The 17,211-nt window shown below is 38.4% G+C and overlaps 1 protein-coding gene across 3 annotated transcripts in view; it reads right to left on the reverse strand.

Annotated features, from left to right (window-relative positions):
- The window catches only part of VPS41 (VPS41 subunit of HOPS complex), a 111,996-nt gene that overhangs the window by 51,097 nt on the left and 43,688 nt on the right, over positions 1 to 17,211 (reverse strand). For all 3 annotated transcript variants that reach the window (XM_068935936.1, XM_068935935.1, XM_009679432.2), the window contains 3 exons: positions 13,579 to 13,641; positions 12,288 to 12,353; positions 2,970 to 3,089 (listed from right to left, as the gene is read on the reverse strand). In XM_068935936.1, the coding sequence (XP_068792037.1) occupies positions 2,970 to 3,089; positions 12,288 to 12,353; positions 13,579 to 13,641 (249 nt within the window). The remainder of the gene's footprint in view (positions 1 to 2,969; positions 3,090 to 12,287; positions 12,354 to 13,578; positions 13,642 to 17,211) is intronic.

The raw sequence follows: 17,211 nt of genomic DNA on the forward strand, positions 1-17,211 counted from the left end.
ATAAATCAGATATTTTGAATTGACATGCGAAATGAAAAGATAACAAGTGAATGAGTGACAGATTACCAGCTCCAGCCATGAATCAGTCCAGCATGTTGGGCTGGTGCTACCACCGAAGGAATGAAAAAAAAAAAACAAAAAACACCCAGCTCTTGCAAAATAGTCCCTATAGAGAAGCAGAAATTTTCACCTTGGAAAAAGAAAAGATGTAGTAATTCATTAACATAAAAGAAACCAATCCGCACTTCTCTTAAAATGCATTTCTATTCTTACTATACAACAGAAAAACAAAAATACTTAAGTGACATTTGGTTTTCTTTGCTGTGATTTTTCACTGCTGCCTCAGGAAAGCTCCCAAATGACCAAAACAAAAAAAAATAGGTTTAAAGAAAGGAAGATTAAAGTTATTTTAGAAAAAGTTAAAAGAACCATGAATCAGATTTTTCCATGTCATTTGGAAAAGGTGAGCTGTAACCTTTCCAGTAACAAAATGGAGATTAATTTCATGTTAAGTAATGACTCAGTGATTTAAACACAGAAGTCTCCTAAATAAAATGAAGCTTTTTACTAGATATTTCCTTCAAGCTCACCAAGCAGCAAAAATCAGCTCTCATGAGCACAGAAAAGGGGATGGAAGGGACCTTGAAAGGTCAGTGTCCAGGATGCCATCCCATGTTATGATTTCTCCAGTGACAAAATTGATTTAAGAGATTCCCCTGCCTGTTTCTGTTCTCCCCCACTGCGGGTTTCTAGGTCCTAGGTTTACCGATTCAACTGTTTGTAAGTCAACAAGTCCAAACGTGGGGGTCATGGTTTAAGCTGTTGTTCTTGGGTTTTTTTTTTTTTTTAAACCTATATCACAAAGAGCAGTAAGTGGCCAGGGGGTGGGCCGAAACATGCAGCTGGGGATGGGCAGGGGCTTCTTTGGTGATCTTTGTCATTGAAGAACTGCAATTGTGGAAAACTCTCCTACAGGCATCTCTGAAGATAATAGTCACTGCAGTCTCAGAAAAAAAAAAAAACCCTATACACAGCATCTGCAGTGTAGAGAGCCCAGATCTCTGAGTAGCATAAAAAAGGAGCTTATGTTTTGTGTTTTCTAAGCTCTCTTGATAAAAATGCGCCATCTTGTTTGATCCATGTTTTAACGAAATTGTCTTTTATTAATCTTACCACTTTGTCTACAATTATGATTTTCAGATAAAAAGGACACATATTCTGTTTTGCGCAGGGCAGTAAGTCTTGCATTAGGTAGACTAGCTTACTTTTAAAGTGTCTCAACACAACAGTGCAGAATCCTCTATAACTAAAGAGTGCCATTCGTGTCATGAACTGAAAGGACTTCCAGAGTCACCTTCCTTCCATGAAGCAGCCAAAATCCTGTTGTTTTAATGAGAATTAGGCAGCCTAATGCCTCTAAGAAATCAATTTGATACTCAGGTCTCTCAGCCTGTAAAATTCACACTCTTGGCCACGGATGAAGGAGAACGGGGCATAACAGCAGACATGGGTTACATGAGCATCTGACAGCAGAATTAGGCCTTGCCTAAATAACCTGGAGCCCATCTGAGAATATCCAAGGTCTAATAAGCTCACATACAGAGCATCAAAAAAAAAAAGTTCAAGAACATAAAAATTAGGTAGCTAAATGCTAAGTACATTAAGCAGCAAGGCTACAGAAGATTTTCTCTGAATGACTTTGAAGGGGGGAAAAAAAAGAAAAAAGAAAACAATAACCCTCCCTCAACCTTGCTAGAGGAAAGAAAATTTTAAGAAGGTAAAGGAGGAAGGGAAGGGAAAGACCAATAACCAAATATATTAATCTTCTGGAGGGCAAGTGTCACTTCATTTTTCATTGAAAGATAGGCCCTGACCATGGCTTTTTGTCTCTGACAGATGGTTCTCAACATTTTATTAGTATGCTGTGTTTTGATGTGGCATATCATCTCTAGGGATAGCTCTCCTCAACTGTCCTATCTATTCCCAGCAGATTCACCTAGAATATATATTTTAATTGTATGGCTCTGAAAAGAACAAACCGTCAAAAGAGTTTACACCATGAAGATCAAGCACTCGCAAAAGTTTCAAACCTAATGCGGTTATTAAAGGGGAGCACATGAACACAAAGTCCACCTTTAAAGATTTCATATAAAATTGTTTTTAAAGGAAGTAAAATAACAACTGCTTGAAGATATTTTAATAATTGCTTAATAAATAGAAGGGGAAAATCCCCCTCTAAAAATACAGCTAATGTCTTCAGAAGTGCCTTTGTCACATTTGAAAATAAAATGCTGGAACTTAGACATGTTACATACTTAAAATGTGCCCCTTGCACTGAGCTTCAAAATATAGACCCTGACCCATCAATTAATTATACAGTGATAGGTGAAATGCAACACCCAGCATGACAACAATGGTCCCCTTTAAAATATGAGTTATACTTAGAGCAAAAAAGGCCTGCTTTCCCCTAAGTTTTTTCCAGTGGCCTACTCAAATAAGGAGTTACTACTATCATTTCCTGTAGGCTGCAACATTAGAAATACATAAAATAACGTCACTTCAGTAAAAATTACAAGAGCTACCTTTTAAAAAAAAAAAAAAAAAAGAGTTCACATTAGCATCACTTCCCCAAGTAGCTTGCCTCAGTGGTGAAAACTCTTGCTTTACAATAGTCTATAGTGGCAACCACCCTTAAAGGCATAAAGGTTGTATTTGTACAACTACTTTTCTCAAGTTTCTTCAGAAGCATGCGGTGATACGGAGAACGCTGACTAGCCAGCAGGAAATGCTAGCAGCAAGGTTGTCTGTGAAGAAAACATATCTAAAACCCTTTCCTTCTGTACCTTATATAAGAAATTCTTCACATATATCATTTCTAAAGGAATACGTGGGCAATTTTCATTATTTTGAACCATTTCAAATATCAGTGCAGTGCAACTGCTGTTCATTTATCAGTGACAAATACTTACCATATTATTGGCCCATGCAATTAAGTGTCCTCTCCATTTTACATTTCTTATATTTCCCTCTCCTTCATGTAAAACCGAAGGCTTCCATCTGTTCATCCAACCTCTCTCATATAACAGCAACTATAAAGAAATGCAACAAAAAACATTTCTGTAGCACAGTGCTCTATGTACACACAGAAAGGTGTTTTTTTGCTCTTATTCTGCTGATTCAAGGGTACACTCACAAAACAAAAGCAAACACAAGCAAACATTTTCACATACTACATTTACATCAAGAACTTTACATATGACAGAATTCAAGTTACTTTAATAATAATAAGCTTTTCCAAAGAAGCCTAAGTACAGCTAAGTATAGCTATTCCCATTTTAAGGACAAAGAGATTAAGGAATTTAAGAACCTAAACATACAGCGCTAGAGAGAACAGTTACGTGAGAAAGCTGGTAAAGAAAGCAGATCATCTCACACCCGTCCACTGATTTGGTGATGGGATCTTTTCCTCCATCCCAAAAACAGGAGATGGAAAAACCGGGTCCCACAGGTCTGGGGTTTTCAGGGAAAAATTCAGGGAAATTTACCAAAGATCTCCAAGGATGCAGCACTTGGCTTGCTCCCTATATGGAACTATACGGCTTTCGAAAGGGCTCTAGATATGCTGCATATTAGTCCCACGCATGCAGACTACACTGCGCTGCAAGTGCTGCTGATCGTAAAACTTTTGTGACTGGGAGTCCTCTGTTCAGGATTTTAGATTCTTTTAGAATATCTAAAACCATAGAATATCATGAAATGCTTTGCAGCAGCAAATAAACAAACCCAACTATCTGCAGACAGTTTGCATGACAGTCCATCTCCTTTACCGGTTTCTTTATGGTTCCAGGAAGTTATTTAATAGGATTATAACACGGAATAACTTTGAGCCATGCAAAGGGCAGCACTTGGAGGGATACAGCAAGGTAAAATGCTGAGGCATCTGTGAAGGCTGCCCCAGGCCTGCCGGCCTGTGCTGGAGCATAGGCACGTACATCCAGACACACGCACAACCTGAACCCCAGTTCACAGGAGCGCGCCAGGACCATTAAGAAGTGTAGAACTACTGCCTGCCAGGACTTTCCCCGCGTTAAGACCTACGTTGAATTATTTTTTTAATGAATACATTGCTAACATTTCACATTTGAGACCCAGCTGTACATGCTCTATTATGTATGGCTTTCCCCTCCAACCCATATTTGTATAATGGCTTCAAAGGAGGGGAAACTAATCGTTTAAAATAATATTTTTTATGAAATAACTACTTTTTATAGCAATTACTCAGACCGCTTCTCTCTCCTACAGCCACAAGATGGCACCAAAGGACAAACATTTTCCCTCAAAGTTTAAACTAGTCACTCCCTAAGGATGGTTTTGTACAAAACCAGAAAGTTTTGTATGAAGCACACTGCAGACATCAAACTTGTTACTTACGCATATCTTGCGACCTTAACACCACCAAAATGACTCTGTGTCCTTCACAAAGCTCGCATGCACCCAGCCCACCTTTTGGAAAACCCAGAGTATTTTTTCCCCACCTATGAAAAGGCTACTCAACCAATTGCTTAAGGGATATGCTAGAGCAACCAAGGCAAGACATTGAAGCAAGGGACAGCACCCACACTCAGTGCCACGTAGAGGTAGGTGCTTTAGCAGCCTACTGGGTGAGTGTGAAACATGTGAGCAGTACTCAACCCAAACTAATTAGCTCCACTCAGAAGCAGAGGATGTTATCTAGAATTAAGTGCCATGCTGAGCCAGACTTGTGAATTATTTCTCTAGTTCACAAACTCCTAAAGGGAAGCTCGACGGAAAAAGAATTGCTACTCGGATGCCTCTTTCAATATATTCCAATTCAGGCAGCAGCAAACATGTAATATTTTCATCTAGACACACTGAACAAGGCTGCTAAAACTAATGTGCATGATGTGAAAGGTAAAACTGGCTGTCAATCATATTAACTGAAATTTGAGTCTTTTCTGCTTGTTACTGGATTGTGATTTAAGTGTATTACACATGAGATTCAGAGTGAGCTTGGAATGACTCTTCTCAGCTATTTTCTTAGTGCTCATGGTTTGTGAGCATTCTGCTTTTTCATGCCTCTCTGCCTGAGTAAGAAACTGCAAAGGAAAAAAAAAATAAATGACCTGAGAAAGAACTGGTGAGAAAAAAAACAAACAAAAAAAATCCTGCTTCAGTGTATGCTCAACTCCAAGAACACGCTTAATTAAATTTTCAAACGAAGGCAGTAGACAACAGCAGTCTGCTATCGGCTGCAACAAAGATGGGAAGTTAATTTGGAGCACTCAAAAGTTATCCGTTTCATATCAGGAAGTACAGTATGTCTACTACTGACCCCAAATTGCACTCAAAACTATGGCTTCATAAAAAGAAGTTTCATCCCAAAAAGTATTTTACTAATTTATTTGCAATGAAATTACATGCTTTTTTTGACATACAATGTAATTTATTATTTCTTACAACAGTGACCCTTGAAAACTAAGTTACTGAACACAGAACTCCACTACGTGTTTCAAAGCTGCTATCCACTAAACGCATTTCTCTCAAAAGATGTAGGCTAATTTATTTCTTAGTCTTCCATTCTGTCTTCATATTGAAATGTTTATTGCACCAGAAAGCCATTTAAAACTTCAACACAAGCTAGACACACAACAAAAAAATCCCACTGTTTCTGGAGGGGTTCCTCTTGCCACCTCCCTCTCTTTTTGGTAGGGGAAAAATATTTTAGGGCTTTATTTCTCATAAATTCCATATTTTGGCAGTCAGCATTCACAGTACTTATATTTCAGCAGCAGCCGTAAAATGGCTTTCTTGCATTCCCTGCAATACAGTTTGTATCACCTTCTTTTTGATCTCCTCTACTAAAGCTTTCTAGTCCTTTGTTAAAACACAACACTGCTTAAAGCACACTTCCAGCAGCTCTTGCATGTACAGCAACATGATAATATAGCTACAGTAACATAAACTGAACTTTGATTTCAAGGCTCCCCAAACTTCTTCCTAGTACACGGCAATCTTCCAATAGTTCACTACTGAAATGATTTTTGCATGTCTTCCTAACTGCTTATGCTCAAAATCCAGATCATTAAAAGAATAGACACATTGAAATACATGACATGAGGTTGTTGCAGGACAATTTTTGATTTAACAAACAAGTTGACACAATTCACTTGGATTAGTGAATGCCTCTCTAGGTATCTTTCACCACCAGTAGTTCAGCCTCCTCAAAGAGTTCAGAATGCGTCCAGTAAAGAAAATAGACTAGTCCTTGGATTTAATGGAGTCTGTCATGCAATTAGCATTAGTATTAATTACATGTAATCCCACTCTTTAAACTACATATAGGAATTCTCAGTCCACTGAACAAAGAGGCCACTGACTGCAGCTTTTGTAGTGTCAATAGGGTGAAGTAATTCAAAGAAATTTTTACTCCATCCCCAAATACTCCCTTCCAAACACTGAAATAAAATAATTCTCACACAGCAAGAAATTTCAAAGGAAATATGCTTGCACTGCAGTACCAAGCGTGGCACCATGTGTGCAAAACGTTTTCCTTGCATTTTACTCCCCACAATCCCTTTCTATTAGTGTAATGCCTTCTTTGTAAAGATCTAGGAGTTCTGTAACAGTTAACGCAAAGAAAGAAAAAGGCTGAGATTTTCCAGTTTTTAACCGTAGGGTCACCCTTTCTTTCCCTATTGCAGCTCTGTCACGTTAGTTTTCCACACTCAGCCACATAAAATTAGGCAAAACCTCTCTATATTTATTCTTGACCTATTCGTTGTTTGCCTGAATGCAAAGTGCCTACCTGTGGTATCTGTTCTGCTTTTGGCACCTGTTCCGCCAGCTCTCTCCTCAGCCAGGCAAGATTACAAAAACCTAACGCATTACTGTCACGGTTGCAAGTGATCAGTATAGATGCATATTGTTTTAATCATAAAACCAGCAATGTTTACTGACACAGCCAAGATTAGCTGATATCTGAGAGTAACCCAGAACAGCGTGCCATGGGAACACTTGCTAATTCTGCATTCATAGGAAAATACACAGCAACAAGAGAAATTATCACGTGTGTCTGGAATAGCAATGGCCTGCACGAGTTCAAACGAGGCAGAGGCTATTGTGAGCCTCAAGTTTTCAACTGAAAGCGGGCAATTAAAATACTGGCAAGACTTTATTGGCACAAAGCTCTGCAGTTTAAGGAGTTGAGGAGTGGACAGAGGAGGAGAAGAGATCAAGCAAGGACTTCAAAAGTCTTGCAAGCAGAGACACAACTCTCACACATTTCATATGCTTTGACCCTCTTTGCTTGCCACCTCAGACATTAAAAAAGTTTTCCGCTCAGACATTGCTACCGAACTGTAGATTACATTCAGACAGGAGTACAATTTGTTCTTTCTTTACCCAAAGAAAGTTTGTCCCTTGCAGCACAGGAAGAATGTTTTGTTTTTCAGGATAAAGTGCACATCTGTTAAACACAAACATCTGCTTATTAAGCAAAGAACACATCACTATAGATCAAAGTCTCATTTGTTGAATAATACAGGATACATCCAGGCATCGTACATCACAAGCAGCAAATTGTAGCCTGTATTACTGTGCCTTGCTTGCTGCTACAGTTTGTTTCCTGTTTATGGTAAATTATCCAATGCGTGCACAGAAATTGCCATAGTATTTACTCTTTCTTCACTTAAACTGGACCTTTGAGTATTTACTGACTGACATTTTATAGCTTACAAAGCAATTTGCCTTTCTTGTCCGGTACTCTTCTACCTGACGTAACGCCAAACAGCTGACTATCTGCTTTCTAAAAATGGACTGCGCTGCAAACAGCATCCTGACAATTTAATAATTTGTCAAAGTAGTCCAACCAGTTATTATGAAGTACATATCATAGGGTTCAGAGGTAAAGGTCATCTGCTTACTCACAAAGCAAAGCGCATCTGCTGACACTAAAAAACAGACAATTAGCAAACAAACAAGCAAACAAACCCAGAGACATTCCCTGGCAGACTTGACTTTAACGTACAAATTCCACTGCTTGTAGCACCAGCTGCAGTTCCACAAGAACGCTATTCCTCAGGGTCGCTATTCTTCAATAGCGATGTGTAAGAAGTTGTTCTACCTAGAACTGAAAAGAATTTAGAATATCTTCCTTTGTGTCTCAGGCAGGAGATACTGTGGGTCCTGCCCAAGATTCCAACACTGAAATTTTATTTTAGATTTAAATACTAAATTTGCCCCCGGCAATAGCAAGTTCTCTCTTCTTTTATTTAACCATGGATGCCTACATGCTCAGATACTAATTCTGGGAGGATAAATGGGAATGAACAAATGCGTTGAGGCATATTCACATTTTAAAACTGGTTCTCATAGTGCATCTTCTCCAGAAATACAGATCCATTCAATGTATATGTGTGTGTACACATATATCATATATAATATATATTAACTATATCGTGCATACTGTATACAAAGAAAGAGGTGACTGCTCACAGTCATGGGTCAAATTTCCACATCTATCTCATCTCAGCTCCTTAAGTCTTCAAATTCAGCTTATTAAAAACGTTTCAAATTGGATACTCAAATCAACAATTATTTATGGAAAATCCATGCCCTAGGCAAAGCAGGAGCCCCATCCTCTAAGATGCTGAAGATCCTGCTCTCAAACTGGCTTCAGAATTCATTTCCTATATTGTGCTGGATCCCCCACTATTGTGCCAGGTAGAAGCCTCCCCACAAAAAAATCTTAATTAACATATATTCAGCAGAGTGACTCAGTTGCTCCAGAACATTCAACCGCCCTAAAAATATTATTACAAAGACATTCATGTCTGGTTCTTGATGTTAATCAGAACATGAAATAAAAAGTCTCATCAATGCCTCTGCCAAGAAAGAAACCTGCTCTCCTAAGTTACATAAGAGACAGTGGCCAATACCTTGATTTTGGAACTTCAATACCCTTCTTCCCTCTTTGTTGATTCTACCTCTTTAACCCTATGAATAAAATGGACATTTGCACTGTGCAATAACATTTAGTTGATGTGTTGGGAAAGACCAGTATTCTAAGGGTTAAGTAAAGAACACCTTTATTTCAGTTTTACCACCTTCATTTAGCTAGCTTTTACCCTGTTATTTTTTAAGATTAGACCCTTTTTTAAAAGGTAGAAGGTTATGGCCTTCAATAGCAGAGAATTTGTCTTTTCCCTTGCTTTGAAGCTCTACTGTCTGCTCTGGACAGGAATGCCCTGTTATTTACAATATAAAGTATTATTATTGCAGGGTTACCATCATCTGCCAAGTCATCACAATGGTGCTGTAGTTAATTGCATAGATAAGGGGGAGGGCAACGAGGAAGTGCTTCTTTTTAGTATGGTACCTACTGCTTCTCACTGAGCTCATGCCAACATTTCTACAATACCTGCCTTTTTTTCTAGGCACAGATAACACTTATCCATTGAAAAAAGGAGAATAGAAAAAAAGTTTTTAAAAGCAAAAGCAGAGGACCGAATAATATAACACCTTTAATGAAAGTTATTTATAAATAACAAGTGTCTTAATAAGCAAACATTTTAAATTGGTTAATTCTTTCATAACACAATTTAAAAAAAAAAAACAACTCTTGCAGGACTCTAGCACATACCTATTTAGGTAACTATATAAACAGATGCATAGTTTAACATAAGTAAAGTTAAACTTCCAACAGTCCGTAACGATCGAAAGGGTTCCCCCAGGAATCACTGTTCTTAAGTCAGCTTTTGGTCAGGCTGCATTTCTAAGACATGGTAAATCTCAGGATCATATAACAACTCAAGCAAGTTCCAAAGACTTTACAGATTCTTGTTCCAAATACCGGATCACACATTTCCAAAGCACATCAGTTCGCGTGTCCCTCTGCCTCTCAGTTACAAGTAACTGTTTCCTCCTTGAAAAGACTAACCAGGCAGTAATTTACAGCTATAAGCCCAATCCATGAAAGCACTAATATTAAAGGATGCTATTCAGGCAGATGCTTGTCTATACAATTAATAGATTTAAGAAGATCTTCAAGTGCTCTCTTGAGATGAGACAAAATGCTACTGAAGTTAGTGGGGTGGGGGGTGTTCTTGCTTTCTGTGTGCACGTGTGGTTTGGGTTAGAACATCCTACTCATCATCTGAAACAAAAATTTGGTAGTGCAACTGGACGGGATTGAGTAAGCGTTCGTACTCCATTCAAGGCCCTCTTTGAAGGGCTGAATCTCTGCTCAAGTGATCTTAGCAAATGATTTTTAAAATATCATTTAAAAAGACAAAATGCATAATGTCACCATCTGCCAGAACACGAAAAAACAAAGATATGCCCCACACCATTTGGGCAGGCGGTTCACACCCTCTACATTGCAGAGAGCACCGTGTGAGGGTCACAAGCAAAGTTTTTCCCCTTAAGACCTCCCTAAAATGAGGGGCAGCCTTATTTCCATAGTAGAGTCACAACCCAGAAGAGCCCGACCTTCCTGCAGCTCCAGGCTTGCTGCTGTCCCTGCCTCTGCATGGGTGGAGGAAGACAGCCAGGATGCCTCCAAGAGCTGCCGGCTAGAAGGCAGCTGAAGTCACTGTATCCACACAAAGGCACGGACACCCCGGGAGCAACCTGGAGGTGTTCACACAACCACGCGAGCTGCAGGCACAGGGCGAGGGGACTGAGGTACACAGCCCAAGGAGGTCTGCTTCAGTCCCTCTTTTCCTCTCTCTTGTGGACCCACTCCCTGCTGCCCCCACATAACTCTTTGGCTTTATAGTTAAGTAGAGAGATGAATAAAAAGCAGGGATGTTTTTTAAGGCCTTTTCAGAAAAAATATCTTAGATAAATATGTAGGTGGAATTTAACTTTATGAATTTTGACAGAGCATTTTGTTGTTATACAGGCATACACATTTCTTTTGGAGGAGAGGACAGTAGAGGAAGGGTTTCTACCACAGGCTGAGAGGTTTTGTTTGTTGGTTTTATGTATCGGTAAAAATCAAGTTACAGGTGTCAAGGGACTTATTTCAATGCTAAATACCTTATATTAAGATATCAATTAAAGTTTTCCTGAAGAGGAAAGTTCCTCGGGGGGGGGGGGGGGAGGAAGCATTAAGAATGAGTATACCATTCCCCAGAGGACAGAATATAAAACAACCTGCCAAGTAATCAAAGATAACCAAACAGAATGCGTTAACCCCCTGATGCTTTTCTCTGTTCGGCATCAGGTGAATCCAAGTTCTTTTACCACCTGACAGAGCCCTCTTCTATTAAATTCCCTGCTTCTCTCTTTCCATTTTACTTCACAAACTTGTAGCTAAGACAGACGTACACTGACTGTGCATTATTTTAAGGCCAACACCAACTCTGACCAGCTAGCAAAAGCTGTCATACAAACATACCATCTTGAAAAACAGCTATTCCTCAAAACATATTGACCTGTTAATGAGAATTAAGTTGTAGTCAGCACTACAAGTCAGCATTTCTTATGTGCTGGTAAGGGAGATCCAGCGCATTCAGTTTGATGAACCTACAAGTGAGCATTGAATTCATTAGAGAAGGCAATAGTAAAATTCCATGAATCCAATAAACTCTTTCAAATTAACATCCGAGTATTTTAGGTCAAAATGTAAAACATGATACAAGATACTTGCAGGACCTGGAAGTGTCAGTACTCTGACACTTTCACACTCTACATCAGTAAAACACTGTAATGCACATTTAAAAGACCAAACTGCCCCAAACCAAAGGCTTTGTCCTACAGATAAAACTACCTGGGTAAGCTGACTTAAAACGTGAACTCCATTCTACCCAGAGCCAGCAATAACACGCTCCCCAACAAATCCCCCAACAAATTTGATTCAGAATGCATACAGAATTTGCGTAGCTGGGTTTGTTTACCTTAAAAAACAATGTAAGGCAAAAAAACCAAACACCAAGACCGACATATATAGCAAAAGACCAGTATTAAGGTCTAACTTCTGTTCCCACTTCAACAAATTGAATGGGATGGAGAAAACCTGGCATAAAACACACAAATGACTTTTGTCAGAATACGAAGGCAAAAGTATTTCTATTATCAAGCTCAATTTGTTACAACCTTTTCTTTTAAGCATAGGAAATACACTATTTTCTCTGAAATTAATTCTTATTAAATGAGAATGTTTTGGAATACAAGGCATAATTAGAAAGATAGATACAATCTTCTGAGTTATTTTTAACAGCTGGTTAAAGACAGCCTAAGTTCATTAGACTATGACTGCTTACCTTTTTTCCTCCTGTTACAAATTGCTTGAAGTGAGATCTTACAAAATGAGGATGAACAGCAACAATCTGAGTATAAAATGGGGGGGGGGGGGGAGAAGAGGATTATAGCTGAAATATGAGTTAACATGTTGCAAACAGGACTGCATCAATTTTTAAACAGGATAACCCTTTGTCAAATATTACAGCTGAATTCTGCCTCTGAAGCAGAGGCTAGCTCTTTCAGACATCTCAGTTTGTTTAGTCCCACTGCCTTATCCCAGAAAAAAAGAAAAGCCTCCATGTCGTAGGGTACATAAGCCTGACATTCAGGGTCACATTACACAAGACAACTACAGCACAGCAAGCAACAGAATTAGGGCCGTACTGCATGACAGTGCAGGTAGCAAGCATGGATTGAGCAAGTCTTCTTGGCAGCTGCCTAGAGAATACGTGTATCCCAGTGTTGTCACACAACAATCTCAGGTATTGCCATACAGCTTGGAATAGCTTCTTTACCTTCCTGCGCTAAGCACCAGCCTTACACCCTGACTGATCAACTGGGCTTGGCATGTCGAATCACAGAGCCAAAAAAAGGCTCTGTGTGACATGTCAAGTGTGGGAAACAGTTGTAACAGCAGTAAGGCAGCAGGAGCCAAGTGAGTTGCCTCTGATGTGTGTGAAAACTTAATGAGCTTATTCTTTTTTCTTCCCCTCCTAGAGTAGCTTGGGGTCTTCCATGTTGCTGCAACAAAATGAAATAACTTCCACACACAACCTTTCATCCTGCAAGAAAAGTTTCTCGTTAAAAAAAACTTAGATCTTCTTATATGCCTACTAGAGGTGCTTTTAAACAGCCAGACAAGCCCACTGATCTCAAGAAGAGTATAACTGAAGTTTTCCCCTTACACAGAGTACAGTGCCACCCACTGCTTTATCCCAGGATAGGTGTAATGGATATGAATTGGTTGCAAAATATTGACCTCAGAGTTAGCAGAGCCCTCCGAATTTATAGCACAGAACTATAAAGAGAGAAATACGTTGAGACAGGTAACAGCTGAAACAGGATAACTTCTCTTTTGCTTTGCCTTTCGTATTGCAAAAACTCAATAATTCTTCTTACAAAACCTGGACCAGTTTTCTTCCAACCTAACCAGATCAAAAGCGTTTATATTGAGACAGATAACTATTTTCTAGTGACTTGAATAACATCACAAGGAAGAAAAATTCCTCCTTCTCATTTAGTTTCAATGCAACCTTTCTGTTATTAAGGACAGTAACAACACAATTACTAAAGATTAAAACAAGCACTTACTTTAATAGGACAGTCAAATGTTTCATGAAACTCTTCTGCTGAATATAAGCCAAACACCTGCACCTAAGAAGTATTAAAACAAAAACAAGAAAAGAAAAAAAGAATTTACCTAATAGCCACTTGACAATTGAAAGGTGAACGTAATTCACTCAAAGAGTTATGTTTAACAATTCAGAGTTAACTAAAACTTCTCTGTATTCTAGTATGGTATATCTTTAAATATCTTCAGCAGTGCAAAAATATTTAACCCCCCCCCCCCCCAAAAAAAAAAAAAAACACACTGCAAGAACTAAGAGTTCCTTTTGCTTTAGGCCAATCAAATCTGTTTAACAGATACTAATTTAAGTAAGGTATGAGCAACACTGGAACATGCTCGGAAAGTAAATTAAAAGCTTTTTCTTTCTGACAAGGAACTAGAAAGGTTTTTTTTCCCTAAGCACTACAGAGATGTTTCTATGTAAAACGTTATGTGCAGCTTCCTTGAAAAAAGAAATTTGTGGCAATAAAGCAAAACTAGCCTGAAAAAAAAAATAAAACCCAAAAAAGCGTCCCATATTTTTTGGCATCCTCTCCTCCTCCTAAATACATTCAGTGCTGTTTTATTTTATTCCATGACCATAGGAATGTCTTTCTTTGAAAAATTCTCCCTTCTCATTGATGTTGATGTCTCAGTACGTTTAATAGTCAGCATTGCAATTGTAATCACAGGCCATATCTATCACAAACCCCCTGAAGAAGACTCAACATAAAAAAAAAGTTTTTACTGTCAAGAGAATTAACAGATTTTTAAATGTTTTCTTCTCTTTAATTACAAAAGATATAAGAAGGTATGAAGCGTAAGAAACGTCACTGGACTTCTTAGATGTTATGACCCTGGAACAGGGCTTCTCAAGCTTTTTGCAAGCACAAGCCTCTTTCAGGCTCATGGATCTTTGTGCAACATCACCTTTCCTTTCCTGTTTTGCAGAGGAGATAATGACAGCTCAGCTTCTCTAGAGTTTAGGATTAAAAAAGGGCTGCAGTTTTCTCCTGAAGACTTATGGCCATGAATTAGTGACAGATGTACTGATTATGATTTCCACAAACAGTAATAACTGGTTTGCTTTTTTTTTTTTTTATTTTAAATATAATGAGATGTTCACCCACTGCCAGAAGTTGTTGCATCCTCAGCTGGAACACAGTCACCACAACAGGGAGGGATGCTGCTGGTGGGAGAAGGGAGGGAAAAGAGGAACCTGCCCCCCATACATCGTGTCAAGAAAAACTGTATCTGGCAGCAAATCTGCTCTGGAAGATTCTTGCACAGGTTTAATCATTCAGCCCTATTTTCTGGGAAAGGTAATCCTTTCACTAAATTCTGGTCTATGTGTTCGAGAAAAAACAAAACACAACGCACGCTCAAAGATCTGCAGAACAAAGCCAGAAAGCACCAGTAATGGGCCACAGAATAAGACTTAATGTCTCGAAGAAAAGATCAGTTCAGATATCACTGGACAAGAACCTACAGAATTCCTGCAGAGAGCCAAGGAGATAGTGCAAAAAAAAAAAAAAAAAATCAGACTTTGGATAAACTACAAGATGGACCCTCTTCTTCTCCCCAACCCCCCAAAGCATATGAAACCACAGCTCAATGAGGAATTAAGCCACCCTGCTCCATGTTCAGCAGTCTCCGTGAAGTGAAGAAACATTTCTAAATACTTCAACTGCCTTTCAAGCTTGTCTCCTGGATACATTTCCTAGGCAGCATTATCAACTCTGTCCATTACTCATTAGTGAATATACAGTCCCTAACAAAGGCTTCAAAAATAGTGCAGCATGCACCAAATAGTGCTGAGCTACTGCTCCAAAGGACTGGGGAGAAAAAAAATTAAATTAAGGGGGAAAAAAAAAAATCAATATTTGGAGACAGTGAGAAGCATCACAAAGTTGTGATTATGTAAGCCAACCAAAGGGTTATATTTGAGCTGGGCCTGGCTGTAAGCCTAAAAAAACCTTCGGGTTGATGTCTAGAGGATTTTGTTTTCTGGGTTTTTGTTTTCATCAATTGGCACAGTATATCCAACGCAACTAACTAAAAATAAGAAACAGAGGAAAGTAAATCAGATAGAGGAAAGAAAGGAGGAAGAAAAAAATGTAAAAGTAGCTAAAGTGCAAGACTCTCCAAGCTCCATAAAAATCAACCTACTCAAAAACAATGAAGAGTTGCCTCTCAAATTAAAATCAATTAATCAACATTAACAACAGTTCTTTCAATATTTTCATCATATTGCATGTGGTATATCAAGATTATTTTCTTTAAGACTTTGGAAACAAAATGGAGCCCGTTAATGGAAGAGGAAAAAAATAACTCAGCATAAAATACATGTTATTGTGTTTACTCTAGAGACACCATATAACAGTTTATTACTTCTTAATGTCTTTTATTGTACAAAGAGAAAGTGATTCTTTTGATATTACAAAGCTATATTGGATTTATCCATTTCTACTTTCTATCCCCACTCAGATCATGATGTTTTGGGGTAGCTGGAAAAATAATTGGAGTCCATTATATTTTGCCAGTTCTTCTTGATTTTAATTATCCAGTATCCAACCAATTCAGTGCATCCAGACTTTGTTGTTTCTTTGCTTCCATATGTGAAAGAGGTAACCAAACTTTTGATGATCAAGACCTCAGGAAAACACATACATTCTATCTGAGAGTCACATTTTTTGAAATATGTGAAATTTAGTACTCCATGGATATTCTTACCATAAGTGTTATGAAATGTGATACTAAAATATATAAAAACAAACATGTTTTCAATATAATATATATTTGTTTTGGTAAAAAAAAAAGTTACAGGCAAATAAGGGTGCAAATTCTATTACTATTATATAATGACTTAATAGTGCTTTAGCAGAATTGAGACACAGACCCAGGTATTTCCTCGCAGTCATCAAGTAGGCACAAATGCAAAAACAAACCTACAAATTAAAAAAAAAAAAATTGCAATTCTGACACCTAGCCATTCTGACATTTATTCTAACATCTAGCCATTACCCCCAGCCAGTGGGCCACCTTCTGCATCCTTCTGCAGTTACAGCTGGATAGTCCGTGGAATTTTTGACTTCCGTTCCTTTCATGCAGATGGTGACCAGCTGCAGAGGCCATTGGCAAGGAACATCTTTCAAGAACCAACTCTGCAGTAGAGCAAAGCTGCAAGTGGTTGATGAGACACTAGCTGGCCAAGTATGATACACAGGTACTGGGTTTGGTCACTGCCTGACAAGGAGGTTAGAGAATTTCACTGTGTTCACTGGATTCTATACCCCCTCTGTCAACACAGCTAGTACAATTCTACTTTGAATGTAGGAAAAGAAAAAAAAAAAAGGTGAAAAAAAACAATACAGAAGAATAGAATAAGCAAGTTAGTTCTCATCATAAAGGTTTCCTTCAAGGAGACAAATTGCTTCCATCTCTCTCACATTAGGTACATTCTGTGATGTGGCAAAATACACGAATCTTTTACAGTGGTCTAGGGCACACACCTTTATTAATTCAGAGAACACACTTGTATAAACCTAGTTAGCTCAGAATTTACAGGTCTTTTTATTATATTTGTTTTTTGTTTGAAACTTATTTAACAAAACTAA

The sequence above is a fragment of the Struthio camelus genome, chromosome 2 (assembly GCF_040807025.1).
Source record: "Struthio camelus isolate bStrCam1 chromosome 2, bStrCam1.hap1, whole genome shotgun sequence".
NCBI classification, from domain to species: domain Eukaryota; kingdom Metazoa; phylum Chordata; class Aves; order Struthioniformes; family Struthionidae; genus Struthio; species Struthio camelus.